The sequence below is a fragment of the Chelonoidis abingdonii genome, chromosome 1 (genome assembly GCF_003597395.2).
Source record: "Chelonoidis abingdonii isolate Lonesome George chromosome 1, CheloAbing_2.0, whole genome shotgun sequence".
NCBI classification, from domain to species: Eukaryota; Metazoa; Chordata; order Testudines; family Testudinidae; genus Chelonoidis; species Chelonoidis abingdonii.
The window spans coordinates 83,445,848-83,464,509 of NC_133769.1; the positions used below are offsets into that span (position 1 = coordinate 83,445,848).

The 18,662-nt window shown below is 42.5% G+C and overlaps 1 protein-coding gene across 1 annotated transcript in view; it reads right to left on the bottom strand.

Moving 5' to 3' along the window:
• CEP290 (centrosomal protein 290) overlaps positions 1-6,364 on the bottom strand; it is a 94,820-nt gene extending 88,456 nt beyond the window's left edge. The window contains exons 1-4 of the mRNA XM_075063469.1: positions 6,247-6,364; positions 6,033-6,110; positions 1,325-1,394; positions 93-139 (exon numbers count right to left, since the gene is read on the bottom strand). Coding sequence (XP_074919570.1) covers positions 93-139; positions 1,325-1,394; positions 6,033-6,110; positions 6,247-6,348 — 297 coding nt within the window. The 5' untranslated portion in view covers positions 6,349-6,364. The remainder of the gene's footprint in view (positions 1-92; positions 140-1,324; positions 1,395-6,032; positions 6,111-6,246) is intronic.
• Between the last annotated feature and the right edge of the window lie 12,298 nt (positions 6,365-18,662).

Below are 18,662 nucleotides of genomic sequence, written 5' to 3' on the forward strand. Positions count from 1 at the left end.
AACTCAAATAATGTTAAAAACTGTATCCAGGTCCACAGAGAATAAATACCATTGGAGCTCTAGAAACTAATTTAGTTTAAAAACAAACATACCTCTAATTCATTTTCTAGTTTCATAACCTTTGCTTTTAATTGATTTTCTGTTGAAATAAAAATAGGACATACTGGGTTATCCAAAACCTCTAAGCAAAGGACATAAGAACATAAAAACATACGAACGGCCGTACTGGGTCAGACCAAAGGTCCATCTAGCCCAGTATCTGTCTACCAACAATGGCCAATGCCAGGTGCCCCAGAGGGAGTGAATCTAACAGGCAATGATCAAGTGATCTCTCTCCTGCCATCCATCTCCATCCTCTGACAAACAGAGGCTAGGGACACCATTCTTACCCCATTCCTGCTAATATCCCAGTCGGGATAGCCACCAGATATCAGTCCTACCAGTCAGTCCAGCCTCAACAACCTCTCAGATAAGATCCACATGAGCGGCAGCGAGAAAACTCTTTAATTGTTTAAAACTGCGCCAATAATCAAAGGGACCCTATTGGGTCATAATAAAACACAAAAGTAACTTCGCTTACCACTTCTTCCTCCACATCACCATGATTATAGACCCATCAATATCCCCCCTATCCCCTTCCAAGCTGAAGAGGCCTATCCTTAATCTTTCTCGTATGGAAACCCCTCCAAAACCCCTAACATTTAGTTGCCCTTTCTGTAACCTTTCGAGGGCAAATCATCTTTGATTAGGAGACCACATCTGTACACAGATTCGGAGTTGGCTACCATGGATATATAACACGGGCAAAATATATTCTCAGCTTATCGCTATCCCCTTTAATGATCCCTAACACCCCTGTTTGCTTTTGACCGCCTCGCAACGCGTGACATCTCCGAGAACTATCCACGATCACTCCAAATCTCCTGACTCGTTGTAGCTAAATTAGCCCCCATCATATTGTATGTATAGTTGAGGTTATTTTTTCCAATGTGCATTACTTTACATTTATCCACATTAAATTTCATTTGCCATTTTGATGCCCAATCACTTAGTTTTGTGAGATCTTTCTGAAGTTCTTTACAATCTGCTTTGGTCTTATGAGAACTACAGTAACAGCAGCAATCTTCATTCCCATTTATCAATATCAGGGTGAAATCCTGTCCCCATTGAAATCAATGGAAATTTTGCCATTGGTTTCAGTGTGGACAGGATTCAACCCATAGTTATTTAAGCCTAATGTTTTATTAGTTATAGACCCCATGTAATAAGTCACTTTGTGCATAGCTATTTTTTTTTAAAATGCTTATTCAGAAGAGTTACTCACCAAATTTGGCTTGCTCCTCCCCAGCTTTTTCAACTTCTTCTAAAGCTAGCTCTACCTCTTGGGCTTTCATCTAGCAAAGAAATATACATAGCAAGAAAACAGATTTACCTTTAGGCTAATTTATGAGATAGTGATAACCTCCACAAAATCTCATTCTAGAACTAATGAAACATCACTCAGACCACTAGCGGAGTCAGGTATAGAACCAGATACCCTCCGAGCACCAGGCAGCTACTCTATACACTAGGCCACACTAAGTATTTTTCCACAGGAATTATACTAACAATAAAGAAATCTTATGTGCTCAGAAGCACACATCCTGAAAATTATAGAAAAGGTCCCTACAAAAAACAGATTTTGTAACCTGGTTGGCACTGCCATTTTCAATACATCTATGATAGAATACAAGTAGTGTGATATAAAGATTTCATAAGCATGGTTTTGGGATGGAGGAAGATACCTTGATATTGATGCAAAAAAATTATAATAATAAATTATAAAATAATTTTAAAGTTGTTACACACTTGTCTGCACATTACTGAATATTAAGATATAGCTACAAGAATGTTATACCCAGGGTGCTCAGAAATATAAGAATACATATGTTTAGCTAGTTATGTTGCAAAATGTTAAAACTAATCAAAGAAATTCAATAAGATTTGTTTCTCTCTCCCAACGTCAATCATACCTCAAGAGCACAGACCACGTAAAACAATGTTTTAAGTAGAGGGCTAACTGTAAAAAGGAATGTAGGGTATATTATCAGAGCAATAAATCTAGGTAGAGTGAGCTCTAAGAACCCCCGCCCTCTTGCAAGAAAACCTACTTATGTTCTTAAAAACCTTATAGAATAATATGTGTAGCTGAAGATGTTTTAAACTTTTGTTTATTTCTTAAAATGTTGAAATGAAAAACACCTTTGTGAAATGGATAGTTGCAAATACGTTAGCTAAATGCCAAGTGCCTAACACAGCTCCTAATGTCATTGCAATGTGTGACGCTGGGCCAGAAAGGGTTAAGCAAGTATCAGGATAAATGACCCAAATTCCACCTTTAAAGACATCAGGAAAGTATGTAAGTGGTAATTAGGGCTATTCCTTACAAGTAGCTAGCAAAGCCAATGTTAGATAGACTACAGCTTTGAAATGTAAACTTGTATTGTTAAAGAATTGGAAGAAGATAGTAATTGTAGTATTCTATGTTTACCTATATCTTGTTAGAGGTTAACAATGTAATCAAACGGTTCCTTTCTATGTTGTATTCTGTGAATTGAGAGATCAAAAGGAGTTCTTAAGATTTAAATGAAATGTGAATATAGTAGTATCACTGTATCGATTTCTCTTTTAAGTATACAGCAGAGCACCTGTGAATGGTGGAAGATAGGCAATTGCTTTATGTTAATCCGTACATCTAATTACCGGTGATGCTTAAGAAATAGGTCTACTTCCAAGTCTCGATGATTGCCTATTGGTCACCTGAGGACTCCATGCTGTCAAAAGAAGGCCTGGAACTGTATAAAGGACTCTTGGGTCCTAATCCTTTTTATCTCAGATCTCCTTGAGCTTTATTCAGGGGAAGCTTGAGTCGTAAGACTGAGATCTCCAGTCCCATCTGGATCACCCTGGATATGAACAATGGATTATAATCTATGGACTAACTCTGAATAAACTCTTTGCAACTCCAAAGCTCCCAATCTCTACTATGAAACTGATCTCAGAACGGTACTCATGTCTGTATGTATAATGATCTTTTACCCAACATTCTCTTTTCTTTATTAATAAATTTTAGTTTAGTTAATAATAATTGGCTGTAAGCATGTATTTGGGCAAGATCTGGAAAGTTCATTAACCTGGGAGGTAATGTGTCCAATTCTTTGGGATTGGTAGAACTTGGCTGTCTGGGAGAGAGCCCAAAGGCCAGGTTGCTTTTAAGTTAAAGGAGCTGGCGTTTGGGCTTCTGTGTAACCAGTAAGATATTATAGAAGCTGTTATGTGGCTAACTTGGTGGATCTAAGTACCACCAAGCTTTGGGGATTGTCTGCACCATTCTTTGCAATTTGCCCTAATTGAGTAACCTCAGCGTGGCCCCCCTGGGACCTTGGTCACACTATGTAAATGATAATATGTTTTATGTCCCAAGATGGAATCAAATGACCTTGCAAACTAGAGTAAGAAGCCATTTATGTAAACAATGTTTATATTAATGGATAACAAATTAATTACTGGCAGTGCACAAGGAAACTTGCAACCAACTCAGGAAGACAAGAAAATCAATCATTCCAAAAACGGTCATTTAGAATCAACAACTTAAGCTAAAGACTTTCTCAAAGTTATTTAATTTTAAAAGACTTAAGAACCAAAAACTCTTACATAAAAAAACAGGAATATTTGGACTTTTTGAAAACAGACTTTCATTTCCTGTTAAACTTTCATGAAATTGAAACATTATCTCAGACAATGGACTGAACAAAAAGAAACCAGCTGTGAAAAGTTTCTTGATGCTTTCCTGCCACAAGACAATTAAAGGACTGTTGTATATTCATTAAACAGACTGCACTGTCAGAAGTTTAAGAGTGTCATCTAAGCCAATCCTAAAGGTATGAAGTCAATGAAAAGATAAGCAGCCAACTCTGAATCTAAACAAACCTGAAAGAGGCATATTCTCCTATAATTTCATGAAAATAGTAAGGAGAAGGGTATAGAAACTCTGAAGTGAGCCTCCCTCAGATACACCCTCTGTCACCCTGTTCAGACACAGCTCTCCAGAAGTAAGTGGCCACAGACAGATAAGAAAAACAAAGAACACTCAAGAAGAAACCAACTCCAGGAAACTCTCCCAAAGACTTCAACATGGATTGGTGAGAGAAAATTCACTAGATACACTGGTAAGCAGGGGCGGCTCCAGGCCCCAGCATGCCAAGCATGTGCTTGGGGTGGCATGCTGCAGGGGGCGCTCTGCCGATCGCCGGGAGGTCGGCAGGCAGGGCTCCGGTGGACCTCCCGCAGGCGTGCCTGCGGAGGGTCCGCTGGTCCCACGGTTTACGTGGAGCCGCGGGATCAGCGGACCCTCCGCAGGCATGCCTGCGGGAGGTCCACCGGAACCGCGGAACCGGCGACCGACACAGCGCCCCCCGCGGCATGCCGCCATGCTTTGGGCGGCGAAACGTCTAGAGCCGCCCCTGCTGGTAAGTGATTAGATTTAAAACTTTTGTAATGATTTTGCTGAAATACTGTTGTAAATTAGAAAACATGGGGCTTGTATATATGTACAGCTTAGTGAAGATGCTACCTGCATTGACAGGAGAGTTTCTCCTGTTGTCTTACATACTCCACCTCCCTGAGAGGCGGTAGCTATATCAACGGGGGAAGCTGTTCCGTCAACATAGCACTTTCTACACCAGGAATTCGATCCATATATCTGCATTGTTCAGGAGCGTGAATTTTTCACATCCCTGAGCGATGTAGCTATACTGACATAAGTTTGTAGTGTAAACCAGTGCTAACACCAAGTTAATTGCCAAGTGATTAGACCTTGTATTTCTCGAGAGGATAAACAGAGAAATAATGGGATGTAACTGGATCTAAAATTCTTAATTTTCATAAGCGGCCCGTTTTAAGACAGAGCCTTAAATGGCTTTCTTCTGAGTAACTAATTTAAATATCTTCTTCAATTTCATAGGATTTAGCTAAGATTGCTTACTTTACCCAACTATAAACTGTTTAGATTACTGATTATTAATAGGCTTCACTTCCTTTAAACAAATTATTTTGTTCAGATGAATAGTTTTAAGTATCTAATAAGATGCTAAAGCTTAATTCACAACAATTTGGGAAATAATATACTTTGGTCTTAACTTACCAAGAGAAAAGCGTCCCCACCCCCTGAGATGGCTCACGCTCAAGGGAGATAACAGCTCTCCACAGAGGGACATGCAGAACAGATTGTAACAGAAGTAACCAGTTTATCATTTGTGTTCAGTCATTTATGCAGTTTGGTTTAATTTTTTAAAACCTTTCTTTAATAATAAAATAGTCATGGTTAAAAATTGTGATTATTTTTCTTGGTCTTGATCATGGTGTCCTATAAAGGTATGTAAAAGAACCTCTATGACTACAGGAGGGGGAGCCGCAACCCTGAACTGGAAATAAGAGAACAATTAATAAAAGCTAGCCTACAATTCCTTGTTTCTCTAAATTAAATGTTGTTAGTAATTTTTCAAATAAAATTACTTGGCATCCAACAATTTAAAACTCTCTCTTTCAATCCCACACTACCTTCCTAATGAGTAGTGCTGACACTCAAATTTTGAAGGTTATTCCAGACTAGTCCCAATCAAACGGGCACCACACCATCATGTATTTTATGCACCACAAACATTACAGAAAAACAATTATTTAAGATATTTTACAGCATCTAAAAATTGTTTCAGATTTCTGTTTGTATTTCTCTATCTGGAAAAGCTGGCTCTTTTAATTACACAATCTGTTTTTCCATTCATCTTACATACATGTAACTCCCAGGAGCACTTATGTGAAGCAACAAAGTGTGTGTGTCTTTCAGTACACTTGGGAGTTACATGTGTGTAGACAAAAGAACTGAGCCCTGAGCTTCTACTTGAAAATGGAAACAAATACTTTTATCTAAAAATAAATACATTAAGGCATTTTAAAAAGTTCATGTTGTTTTAAAAAATAAGATTAATACAAACCTTCATTAGTGACTGTGTAATTTTAAAAAGATGTACCACATGCTCAGAATTTTCATCTTTTAAGTCATTTCCTTCAACCTAAATATAGATGAGAATATGGTTTAGTTAAACATCAAGAAAATTAAACAAACACACTTAATACTACACACGTATTTTACCAGTTCAGGTTAATTAAAGAATGAATAATGAAACTGTTAAAGTTCACTTAAAATACCTTGGATATAGTCACCAGCAAACTATCTGCCAGTTCTTCTTGACGAGGCAAATCATCAGCATTAATTCTCATAAGCTTCTTCCAATCTAAATTGGGTGGCATCTTGAATTTAAAATAGTTTTTCTGTAACAAAATAATCAAACAACAGTATTTATTACTATTTATGAACTTGTAGCTATGATTGTCAGAAGCAACCATGTGAATGGCAGAGACCGATGCTAAGAAACATCCACCAATCTCATAATGCAGTACATTGTGCTTCTCAGTGAACACATTGAGATCTTTGAATCAGATATTCCAGAAGGCAAATCTGCCTGTGGTAAAAGAAAATCTCTTATATAACACCCAACAATTGCACTTTGAACATCTGATTATCCAGCATCCATTTCTATAAAACAGCAAAACTCTTGTGCTAGCTACTACCCTCATCTTTTCGCTTACTGTGCCTGTATCTATAAAATCCAGTAGTTAACCTGAAAGCTGGCCAGTTTGTTCTGTGGGTAATAAGAATGTGAAACAGAAAGTCCATCTACATGGAGCTTTTCTCCTGTCTGTATCTATCTATGTGTCATGGTGGCTTGCCACTGTATTGGACATGATGAGAAATGCCTGGACTATATCCATAAGAGGGGTCTGAGTTTGTGGATTACTACATTCACCTTGGCCGTTCCTGCCACATGCTGACAATAGCCCAAAAAGAGCAATTAGGCCCTGCTAAGTTTAAACACAGAAGAAGCATTTTTTTAAAATCTATATATTGCCCTAAGTTAGAAGGATGACAATTGTAGGGGTAAGGTTGCAGTAGATTGGCAAGGAGCTAAGTGGCGGACCGAGTATGTGATTGACTGTGGGCAGAAGATGCAGGCCCTTCAGTGAACTTTGCCTGACCTTGCTAAGATATGGTTTAGTACAGTTCAGCATGTTTTTGTCTGTAAACAAGTCAGTTTATATAATATGTACAATTTATGAATGTAATGAAGGTAGCCAGCTGTTGACCCCATATAAGCGCAGGGAATATAACATCGCAGAGAACTCCCCTTGGTGGAGTCCTGCCTGGCCAGCTGTCCCGGACGGCCAGAATCCCCCGCAGCCCCTCCGCGCGCCTCAGGGACTCCCCACACAGCTTGGAGTATAAGTTCTTCCCTCAGTAAAGCCTTGTTTATTATTCTCGGGCTCAGTGTCATTCTTTCACCGGTATCTCGGCCCCCCTTGCGGACACAGCAACAATGCAGTAAAAAAAAAAAAAAAAAAGGTGAAACAAAAAACCAGAACAGTCAGTATATTTAGTCCATTGCTGCGAGCTAACATACAGAATTGAGACAGATATTTTGCGCATGACAATCACCCTCTCAGGGCTGGTCTCCACTTACCGGGGGATTGACACATGGCGATCGATCCCCCAGGGGTCAGTTTACTGGGTCTAGTGAAGACCAGCTAAATCAACTACCAATTGCTCTCCCGTTGACTCCAATACTCCACTGAAACTAGAAGCATAAGGTAAATCGATGGGAGAGTTTCTTCCATCAACCCAGCGCAGTGTAGACACCACAATAAGTCGACCTAAGGTACGCCAACTCCAGTTACGTTATTCACATAGCTGGAGTTGCATAACTTAGGTCATCTTAGCCACATAGTGTAGACCTGCCCCCAGACATCCAACTTTTGATGTCTTTTTAGCCCTCATACTCCCTACATCTGAGGCTGTGGGAATCTCACACATACTTCTGGGAATTGGCAAAACTTGCTCTGCATTACCTCAGCCCAGTCTACAGTTTCACCAGTTTAACCTCCCTTTTTATACTGCACAGCCACACAACCTCAGCTGCCGCTGCCACTACCTTCCTTAAAGCATTCCTAGAATTGTCTGCGATGACTACATGAAAACTTTTCTCCTCCAGCTGTGTAATTAAGTTATGAGGCAAATCATCTTTCCTTAGCCTCCAGTGACCTGCCAGCTATCTGTACTTCACATTTATTATCTCAGTTACATCATTTTTACAAGTCTAAATCTAGTTTTAATGGGGAATCCTTAGATACTGAGCAGAAGTACCTAAAGAGAGGGAGAAGAGATATATTCATTACTGCAGTATAATTCAGAAGCTCTACATTACTTGATTTCATATATTGGCCAGTATTAAAAAGTCTTTAATAGCCTATATGCATAATATGCCATAGAAAAGAAAAATGTAGGAATTGTGGGGAAATATATTCCATAACATTCTAGAGCAGTGGTGAGCAACCTGAGGCCTGCATGAGGCCGGTCAGGGTAATCCACTGTTGAGCTGGGAGACAGTTTGTTTATGTTGACTGTCTGCAGGCAACCCACTCGCAGCTCCCAGTGGCCATGGTTCACCATTCTTAGCCAATGGAAAATGCAGAAAGTGGTGGCCACCAAGTCCCTGTGGTCTGCACCACTTCCCACAGCTTGCATTGGCCGGGAACAGAGAACTGCGGCCACTGGGAGCTGCAGGTAGCCATGCCTGCAGATGGTCAACGTAAACAAACTGTCTCACGGCCCGCCAGCGGATTACCCTGACGGGCCATGTGCAGTCCGTGGGCCACAGGTTGCCCACCACTGTTCTAGAGTCAGTTTCTCTGTGTTTACTAAGTGTTCTGGAAAATATATATTCTATATAATCAATCATTTTCCAAGGATGACACTACACTGCATTATACATATATTTCTGATCTTCTACTTCTCCTGTAGTGTGCCAGGCAAAAGAAATTCAAGGACCTTTCGAAATGCTAGTCCTGCCCAGTTAATTAGGAGAAAAGAGATTAAGACGGAAAAAATATACTAAGCAGAAGGAGAAGATGGTGTGTCAGAGTAGCAGATGACCAAGGAAAACAAGAGGCTGAGACTGCAGATTAGGCAAATGGGCTATTGGCATCATGAAAAAATGGGCCATGAGATGTAAACAAGTGGACAGGCCCACTTCCACAGACAGACAAATGATTGAGGGTTTTGCTGTGGAAGGGACAGTAAAACCCTCAATCAAGGACACATCCAAGAATAGAAGCACAGAATTATCTTCCAACAGCCCCACTCTAGAATTCTGCTGTGCAACTAGTCCTTCACTAATCTTCCACACATCTCTTGTCTTTCCTAATCGTTAATTAGCTAATGACTCAGGCATCACAAATCCCATTTGCACAAACCTATAGGCTACTTTCATTTCAGGATACCAACTTTATGTCTGACCATGTAAGCAGGACCTGAATGAATTCTACTCTGACATCTAGTGATGAACTAAAGAAGAAGACTTCAGCAACCAACATTGTTTGCATAGATTGGCCTAGATGCGCAGGTGTTGGATTGCAAGTCACTTTGTTATTGGGTGCATTTCTGTTTATTAATAAACCCAAAGTAAGTGATTAATACCTGGGAAGCACATAGCTGTGCATCTCTCTCTATCAGTGATATAGAGGGTTTTTACAGAGTAAAATGGATTTATTTGGGGTTTGGATCCCATTGGGAACTGGGTGTCTGGGTACTGGAGACAGGTAACCTGCTGAGCTGTTTTCACTTAAAGTCTGTAGATTTGGGGGCGTGATCCAGACCTTGAGTCTGTGTTGCAGCAGGCTAGCATGTCTCGCTCAACAAGAAAGGGCTCTGGAGTCCCAGGCTGGACCATTTGTTAACTTATGCCTTTTATATAGGCCTCAATCTTGCTATTAGTCCAAGTGGAAAGACCTCTGTGTTTGCATGAATGAATCTATTAATCCAATTATAGGATTGGGACTTTAAATTGTAAATTATTAGGAGCACTGATTGGGTCTTTTATATGTCCTGTAAACGCAAAGGACACTTTTGGGTGCAGTAAACCAAATAATGCTATACAGTATCAGTTTATTGATGATGGCACTTGCTAGAAGATGTTGTGCTGGTTGTATTTGTAGTTGATCTCTTTACGGCAATGGATGAAGTTCAAGGGTCCATGCTGATATTATTAGCTCTGCTGCTCCACTGCAAAATCCTACTTCAGCGCCTCCTAGTGGCACAGCGGTGGCCCTGGTCATCTGACATCTATGGTAGCAGGGCATATGCCCTGGTAGGTCTAACCATGCTACAGACTATTGAACAGTCGGACTATTCAATCTAGGAGGTGGATTGCTCTCTCAGAAAGAGCGCATCTCCTTCTCCTTAGAGGTTGAAGGCTGGCTAAACTTGAGGAGGTACGCATGCCTGCTCGCCTAGCCAGTGGGATGGCTTGAAGTTAACAGCTAAAACGACACGAGTAAATGGGTCTTAGTTCCCTGCACACAATCAAACCGTTCTATGGTGGCAGAGCGGAAAATGAGCGACGAGAGCAGCTAAAAATGGCAGATGCTAGGCCAACAAGGAAAAAGGACAATGCTTGCTCTGTGTACTTACAATTATAGGTTGCTGGCGAGGGAGGAAATGTTAAACCATCTGATGGAGGAGAAGAAAAGGATAAAATGTGATGTCCTTGGTGTCAGAGAAACCCAATGAAAGAAGGAGTTGGAAGTCAACTGGAAGGATGAAAACGCTGCGAGGCTCGGAAAGGGAGATGGCACTGGAAACGTTGGAGGAGTCGGATTTATCATCAGTAAGGATTGGTCTTTGAAAGTCACATCATGCCAGCTAATATCATCACATATTGGTGTGTTGCGTCTTCAGATAAAGTCAAAAGCTACCCTCAAGGTCATCCAGGCTTATGCTCCCACAAGTGGAACAATTCTACCGAGAGCTCGAAAGAGCCCTCACACAAAACTCTACTTATGCTATCACGATGGGAGATTTTAACGCCAAGGTCGGGTGAGGGAAAGCTGGTGAAAAGTTTATAGGGAGATACGGCAGTGGCAAAAGGAATGAAAGAGGAGAAAGGCTGGTAGCGATGGCAGAAACAAAAGAACTGTATGTGGCAAACACTTAGTACAAAAAGAAGACCGCAAGAAGGTGGACATGGATCACACCAAACACAAAAAGCAAGAATGAAATCAACTATATTTTAGTCAATAAAAGGCACATCGTTCAAGCCTGCATCTCTGTGGTGCAGCCTTTCAACACTGGCAGTGACCACTGCCTGCTTAGCACAAAGTTGATTTTCGACGAAGCAGCGGAAAAGGCGACATTATAGATGGCAAATAGGAAACAGCGGCTGAAGACAAATCAATGAAGAAAAGCTGAAGAAAGTGATTTCTGGGTTTGAATGGAGCCAGATGAAAAAGTGTGATAAGGACTATAGCATCTTTGCTGATAAGCTGAGATGTTGCATAAAAGCAGCTGAAATTGAAAAGCTCAAGAAGGGGAAAGGAAGATTCTCGAATGAAATGAAAAGCTTGTTGGAGAAGCGGAGAAATATGAAAAGGAGCTCGGATAACAACCTTGAGTACTCCATTCTGTACAAACTTATACAGCGAAAACTGAAGGATGACTTCAAGAACTTCCAGAAAGAAAAGCTCCTCAAAACAGCTGCATTATGCAAGAGCCTCAAGACATGCAAGCGGGAATTGACGCAATATAGATTGAGCGTAACAGCATTGAAGAACAAGGACGGAGAGACAGTAATTAACAGAGCAGTGATGAAGGAGGTCTGCAAGGACTTCTATACAGAAATGTTTAATTCAAGAATCAATGTTCCTCTCCCAATGCTGCAAGAGTCAGAATAATCGTCAGTGAAGTCCGAAGTGCACTATACCAGATGAAGAAGGGAAAAGCTCCAGGCAAAGACAGAATAATATCAGAAATTATTTCTGCAGGAGGCAAAAAACTTTGGAAGGCCCTCGCTTTAAGATTCAGTCGATATCTTGAAGAAGGAAAAATACCATCAAGCTGGAAAGAGTCAAACACCATCTTGTTGCACAAGAAGGGCGATCGAGAAAATCTTAAGAACTACTGCCCTATATGCCTGCTCTCTTACATCTATAAGCTCTTTATAAGGTGATAACGAACCAAGTCTCACAGAGTCTGGATGAACAACAGCCAAGAGAGGAGACAGGGTTTTGAAGAAATTTTAGCACGATCGACCATATATTTACCCTTAACCAGCTCCTAGAAAGAGCGAGGGAATACAAACTCCCACTGTGCATCGCTTTCGTCGACTATGAAAAGGCCTTGAATAGCATCAAGTTTAACGCAATATTAAAAGCGCTCACAGAGCAGGGTATTAACACATAGTACATCAGTTTGTTGAAGGAAGTGAATATTGGATGTACAACAGACATTACTCTCCTCGAAACTCCACTACGCATCCTAATCGAGAAAGGTGTAAACAAGGAGATACGATTTCACCAAAACTATTCACCACCTGCCTCGAAATGGTTATGAACGAGAACAATTGGAGGAGCGGTGTCAACATAAACAGAGAATAATTATCTCATCACAGATTCGCGGATGACATCGTACTAATTACTGAAACCAACTGCAGAGCATCCTACGAAGAAAAGCACTCAGGTTGGCCTGAAGATGAACTGCTGCAAAACGAAACAGATGCAATCAGACATCTTACAAAAAGCCCGAATAATGGTAACAGGAGAAGAAATAGAAGAAGTGGAACGTACATATATTTGGGCCAAGAAGTTAATACGTGCCAAGACCTAAACAGAGAACTCTCGCAAAGGATTCGGGCAGGATGATGTACGTTTAATTCCATCAAGGACGTCCTCAAAGGAAAAATCAACAAGACCACACATTCAAATATCTTCAGTTCAACAGTGCTGCCAGCCATACTGTATGGCAGTGTGGAAATAGAGCAAGAACAGACAGGGATTTGAAGGGAACTTCAATGCAAATAGTCACCTCTGTGAGCAAGAGTCAGGCTAGCTGTTATTCTAATAACGTGAGATTTGTAGAAGCAAGGATTATGTGAGGTGAATGGGAAAGAACTGTGTGAGAAGTTGTTGCGACCTTGTGTTAGATACGGAATGTAGACTGTAGTCTAAATAGAAGTGAGAAAAATAAGATATCAAGATGACCTATGTATATACAAAATGCAGCTGTTGCTTATTATTGTATGTAACAAAAGGTATAAATGCTTGCTGTAATTGTTTACCTGTAGAGAGAGACCTGCCAAGGAGGGGGAAACCCTGCGTCCTAGCGCACTCTCTCCCTCTATGCAATTGCTTGAGAATAAAGTATCTGATTTTGCTGCACCCATCCAGAGAGAGAGAACTGTGTTTTTCTCCGACAGCAGTGAAATGTAGGCACTGACGAAGAGAGAAGAGCAGCAGCTGTTGGTAGCTGAAAGGACACTGGAACGAGCTATGTTGGGAATTTCCCTTCTGAATCGAATCCCAAACAAAATGATCGGAGAACGCAGCAGTGTGAAAGATATTGTCATGGAAAGCACATATAACAAGATGCGATGGGCGGGCCACACAGCATGGCTCACGGACAATAGGTGGACCGCAATCATTGCTGAGTGGTACCCGCAAGAATAGAAAAGACCACCCCATCGGCCTCCAAGATGAGAAGATGACATTGTTAAGCACTTCGGACGAACGTGGAGAAGAAAGGCAAGAGTGCAAGAAGAATGGCGGACCCGTTGTGATTGGCACAGTCTTAATGACAGGTGAAGACTGATTGATCCAGGTGATCTGCTGCTTTGGATACAAATGATCATGAGGTGTTGTTGACCAACTTGCCTGTGGACCTATGTGGCAGTAGATGGGGCTGATTTTAGATGGCTCGGGGTTCTCAAATGGCTCCTCTCCCTAAGAGTCATCTCATACAGGACTCCATTCAGTTACCCCTTTTCTTCAGTGTACAGTATGTATAGGATCATTGAGAGGGTATGTGAGGAGATATGGCTTGTGATGCCATCAGTATGCTGATGACACACAACTCTGACTTCTTTTCATCTCAGCCAGTCAGAGTGGTAAACTGCATTACCTTGTAGTTGTTTGAAATTTGAGTATGGTTGAGATGTAGTTCAATCCAATATGACTTGAATATAACACATTATAGTTAATATAGTCCAATACTTTAAGTGAAGTGTAGAGAATGGATAAGCAAGTTCTATTGATGGCACCATCTGTGACCTAGGAATCTCTGGGTGCCAACTGGCAGAGGGCACAGGGGGTGCAGAGAGTTTTACAGGTGTCCGCTGGGTTAGATATATGCATAGTTCACCAAAGGGTGGCATGTGTGCTCCCTACCAAGAGCCAGTATCACACTAGTCATCCTAATCATTGCCAAATGTATGTCAGGATAATATTCCAGAAATTATCCATCTATACTGTGAATTATGTTCTTAAGATAGGCAGATCACCAGAAGGTGACATGCCATAGAAAGGTTCTTTGCAGGCAGGGGTAACAGATGCTTACCTCGCTGTCCGGTCATTGTACACCAGTGGTTCTCAATCTATGTACCATTGTGGGCTGCATATACAGCTCTCTATGTGTTATGCGGGCCGCATCCACAAAATATGAATGATATTTGTATGGCCCTGAGGATGTCACACAGGCCACAGATGTGTGCTGATTGGGCCACAAGCGGCCCACGGCCTGAGAACCATTGTTGTATACTGACAGGTTTCAGAGTAGCAGTCGCATTAGTCTGTATCCGCAAAAAGAACAGAAGTACTTGTGGCACCTTAGAAATCAACAAATTTATTTCAGCATAAGCTTTCGTGGGCTACAGCTCACTTCTTCGGATACATAGAATGAACACACAGACAAGAGATATTTATACATACAGAGAACATGAAAAGATGGAAGTATGCATACCAACAGGAAGAGTCTAATCAATTGACATGAGCTATCATCAGCAAAAGAAAAAAACTTTTGAAGTGATAATTGAGATGACCCATAGAAGGTGTGAGGAGAACTGAACATAGGGAAAATAGATTCAATTAGTGTAATGACACAACCATTCCCAGTCTCTGTTTAAACCTAAGTTAATTGTATCTAATTTGCATATTAATTCGAGTTCAGCAGTCTCTCTTTGGAGTCTGTTTTTGAAGTTTTTTTTGTTGCAAAATTGCCACTTTCAAGTCTGTCACTGAGTGTAGAGGAAGTTGAGTGTTCTCCACTGGTTTATTGAAATTGTTATGATTTCCTGATGTCAGATTTTGTGTCCATTTATTTCTGTTCTGCGTAGAGATGTCCAGTTTTGGCCCAATGTACATTGGCAAGAGGGCATTGCTGGCACATAATGACATATATCACTTTGGTAGATTTGCAGGGTGATGAGCCCCTGGATTTGGCGTGGCTGATGTGATGAGTCCTATGATGGTGTCCCTTGAATAGATATGTGGACAGAGCTGAGGCATCGGGCTTGTGCTAATGATAGGTTCCTTGGTGTTAGTGTTTATGTTGCATGGTGTGCGGTTGCTCTATGAGTACTTTTCTTCAGGTTGGGAGGCTGGTCTGTAAGTCGAGGACTGGCCTGTCTCCCGAAGATCTGTGAGACCGAGGGATCAATCTTTAAGGATTAGGTTGTGACTTTGATGATGCGCTGGATATGTTTTAGTTGGGGGGCCTGCATGGTGATGGCTAGTGGTTCCTGGTTATTTCTTTGTTGGGCCTGTCCTTAGTAGGTGGCTTCTGGGTACTCTTCTGCTTTGTCATCTGTTTTTTTCACTTCAGCAGTGGGTATTGTATTTTTAAGATTGCTTGTAGGATCTCGTAGGTGTATCTTGTCTGAGGAAAACTGGAGCAATACGGGTGTGTATCTTAAGAGTGTGGCTGTAGACAATGGATCGTGTCGGTGTGCCTGGTTGGAGGCTGGAGGCATGTAGGAAGTATAGTGGTCAGTGGGTTTCCTGTTATAGTATAGGGTGTTTTATGTGATCATGTGCTATAAGCGATTGTGCTAATTCAACATTTCAGCAGCCATCAGGGGCTCGTTACCTGCACATCTACCAATGTGATATATGTCATCATGTGCAGCAATTGCCCCTCTGCCACATACATTGGCCAAACTGACAGTCTCTACGCAGAAGATAAATGGACACAAATCTGACATCGAGGAACCATACATTCAAAAAACCAGTGGAGAACACTTCAACCTCTCTAACCTCAGGCTCGGCTACATTGGAGAGTTGCCAGCACTGGGTGGTATGGCTTTACAGCGCTGCAAGTCACCTCACCATTCACACTTGCAAGACACATACGCGCTTGTATATCCCTGGCTGACAGCGCTGAGTTGTACTTCACCTCAGCTTGGGATAACGACTATAATGCTGCTGATGCAGTGCTGCTCCGCCAGTGTGGCACCAAAAGCACTGTTATTGTGCCTCCAGAGGTATTTGGAGGTATCCCGAATGCCTGTTCAGCCACTCTGCTCATCAGGTTCGAACTCTTAATGCCCTGACTCAGGTGACAAGCGTCAGCCCGCTCTTTTAATGCCCTGGGAATTTTAAAAATCCCCTTCCTGTTTGCTCAGCCAGGGGTAGAGTGCATCAGTGAATCTTTTCCAGGTGACCATGGTCTCCATCGTGGCAAACGAGCCCCAGCATGGAGCAATGACAAGTTGCTGGACCTCATCAGTGTTTGGGGGGAGGAAGCTGTGCAGTCTCAGCTGCGCTCCAGCTGTAGGAATTACGATACCTATGGGCAGATATCAAGGGCCATGCTGGACAGGGGCCATGACCAGGACGCGCTGCAGTGAAGGAGCTGTGGCATGCCTACTGCAAAGCCTGCGAGGGAAACCGCTGCTCCAGCGCTGCCCCCACGACCTGCCATTTTAACAAAAGAGCTGGACACGATACTTGGTGGTGACCCCACCTCCACTCCGAGGACCACCATGGACACTTCGGGGGGGGGGGAGGAGGAGGAGGAAAGCGAGAGTGAGGGTATTGGGGTTGGGGGAGACACCCCAGGTCCCAGGAGGCATGCAGCCAGGACTCTTCTCAAGCCAAGAGAAAGGTAGCCAGTCACAGCAGCCGGTACTTGGTGGAAGACAAACAGAGAAGCGGGTTCCCGGTAAGCGGCTTTTATTTTCAGGATTGAAATATTTCAGGAGAGGAGGAAGGGTTAGGGCTGCATGCATGTATGCCTAGATCGGAACAGCGCATTGATGTGGTCTATCACATCGCGGTAATCGGCCTCAGTAATCTCTTCAAAAGTTTCAGCCATAGCGTGGGCAATGCGCTTGCATAGGTTTCTTGGGAGAGCCACTGTGGCCCTTGACCCAGTCAGGTTAACGCGTCCGCGCCACTGTGCCGTGAGAGGTGGGGGGACCATTGCAAGACACAGGCAAGCTGCATAGAGGCCAGGGCGGAATCCGCATTGCAGTAGAAGACCCTCCCATGCTTCCCAGGTGACCCACAGCAGCGAGATACCTTCCAGGATAAACTCCTGTGGAAAATGTTGGGATAGTGTTCACTGTAGGTGCCCCCGGCAGCTGTTTGCTTTCCCCAACGCACAGAAACCCCGAGGACAGTACAGCCCTGAAACAATCAGTCCCCTTTCCTCACCATTTCAGGGCTCCCATGGGTTATGTGCGCTCTCTTTGGGATGGGAAAATTATGCTATTGTGAAGATTGTTACCCTCCTTAACTGCGGGGGAATAACTGTCTAGTATAAACAATGCTGTCTCTGTTAAGTGTTGCATTTTTGCCTTTACAGATGAAACCTTGAGATCTCGGCTGCCCGTGTTATCAATGGCTGAGAGACTACAAAACCTCTGGAAGAAACCGCGAAAAAGCAAAGAAGACATGCTGCAAGCAGTTATGTAGCACTCTGTCACAGACAAACAAAAAGTGCAGAACTGGTGGGAAAGGGAAAGTAGGATCCACCAGAGAAATGCAGTGGACAGGAAGAAAAGCACAAAGCAGCCGATAAGCATCCTGGAGCGCCAAGCAGACTCTATCCAGGCACTCATAGCCATGCAGGCAAAGCACTACCGCACCCGCGCCCTCCGCCACCCTTGTCCCAAAGCTCTTTCCCCTATGTCCCCATGTCAGCTCAAAATCCCCTTCCCCAGCATCCAGGTTCTTACCACCACCACCAGCTGCCTCCAACATCTGTACATTCACCAAGCAGCCCTGAGAACTACGACCCTTACCCTCTGCACTCAACCCCCATCACCATGCAGTATAGCCATTCTGAAGTGCAGCAGTCATTGCACAGCACTCCAGACAGGACATATTCAAACCTGTGACTGTACAGTTCCCCACCCCACCGCCCTGCCCTTTTAGGTTTCCAAAAAGTTGTGTGTCTGTCAATAAAGTTATTTTCTTTTCAATAAATGAATTCTTGGCTTTGAAAAGAGTCTTTATTATTGCAGCTTAGCAAACACAGATTCCTACTAACATTGTAACCACTGCACTTCACTCCCGTACAAGGCACCAAACATTACTGTTGGTTTTCAGCCTTAAATTCCTCCCTCAAGGCATCCCTCATCCTTGCAGCCCTGTGCTGGGCCTCTCTTGCAGCCCTGCTCTCTGGCTGTGCAAATTCAGCATCCAGGCATTGAACCTCGGAGGGTCATGCCTGACTGAATCTT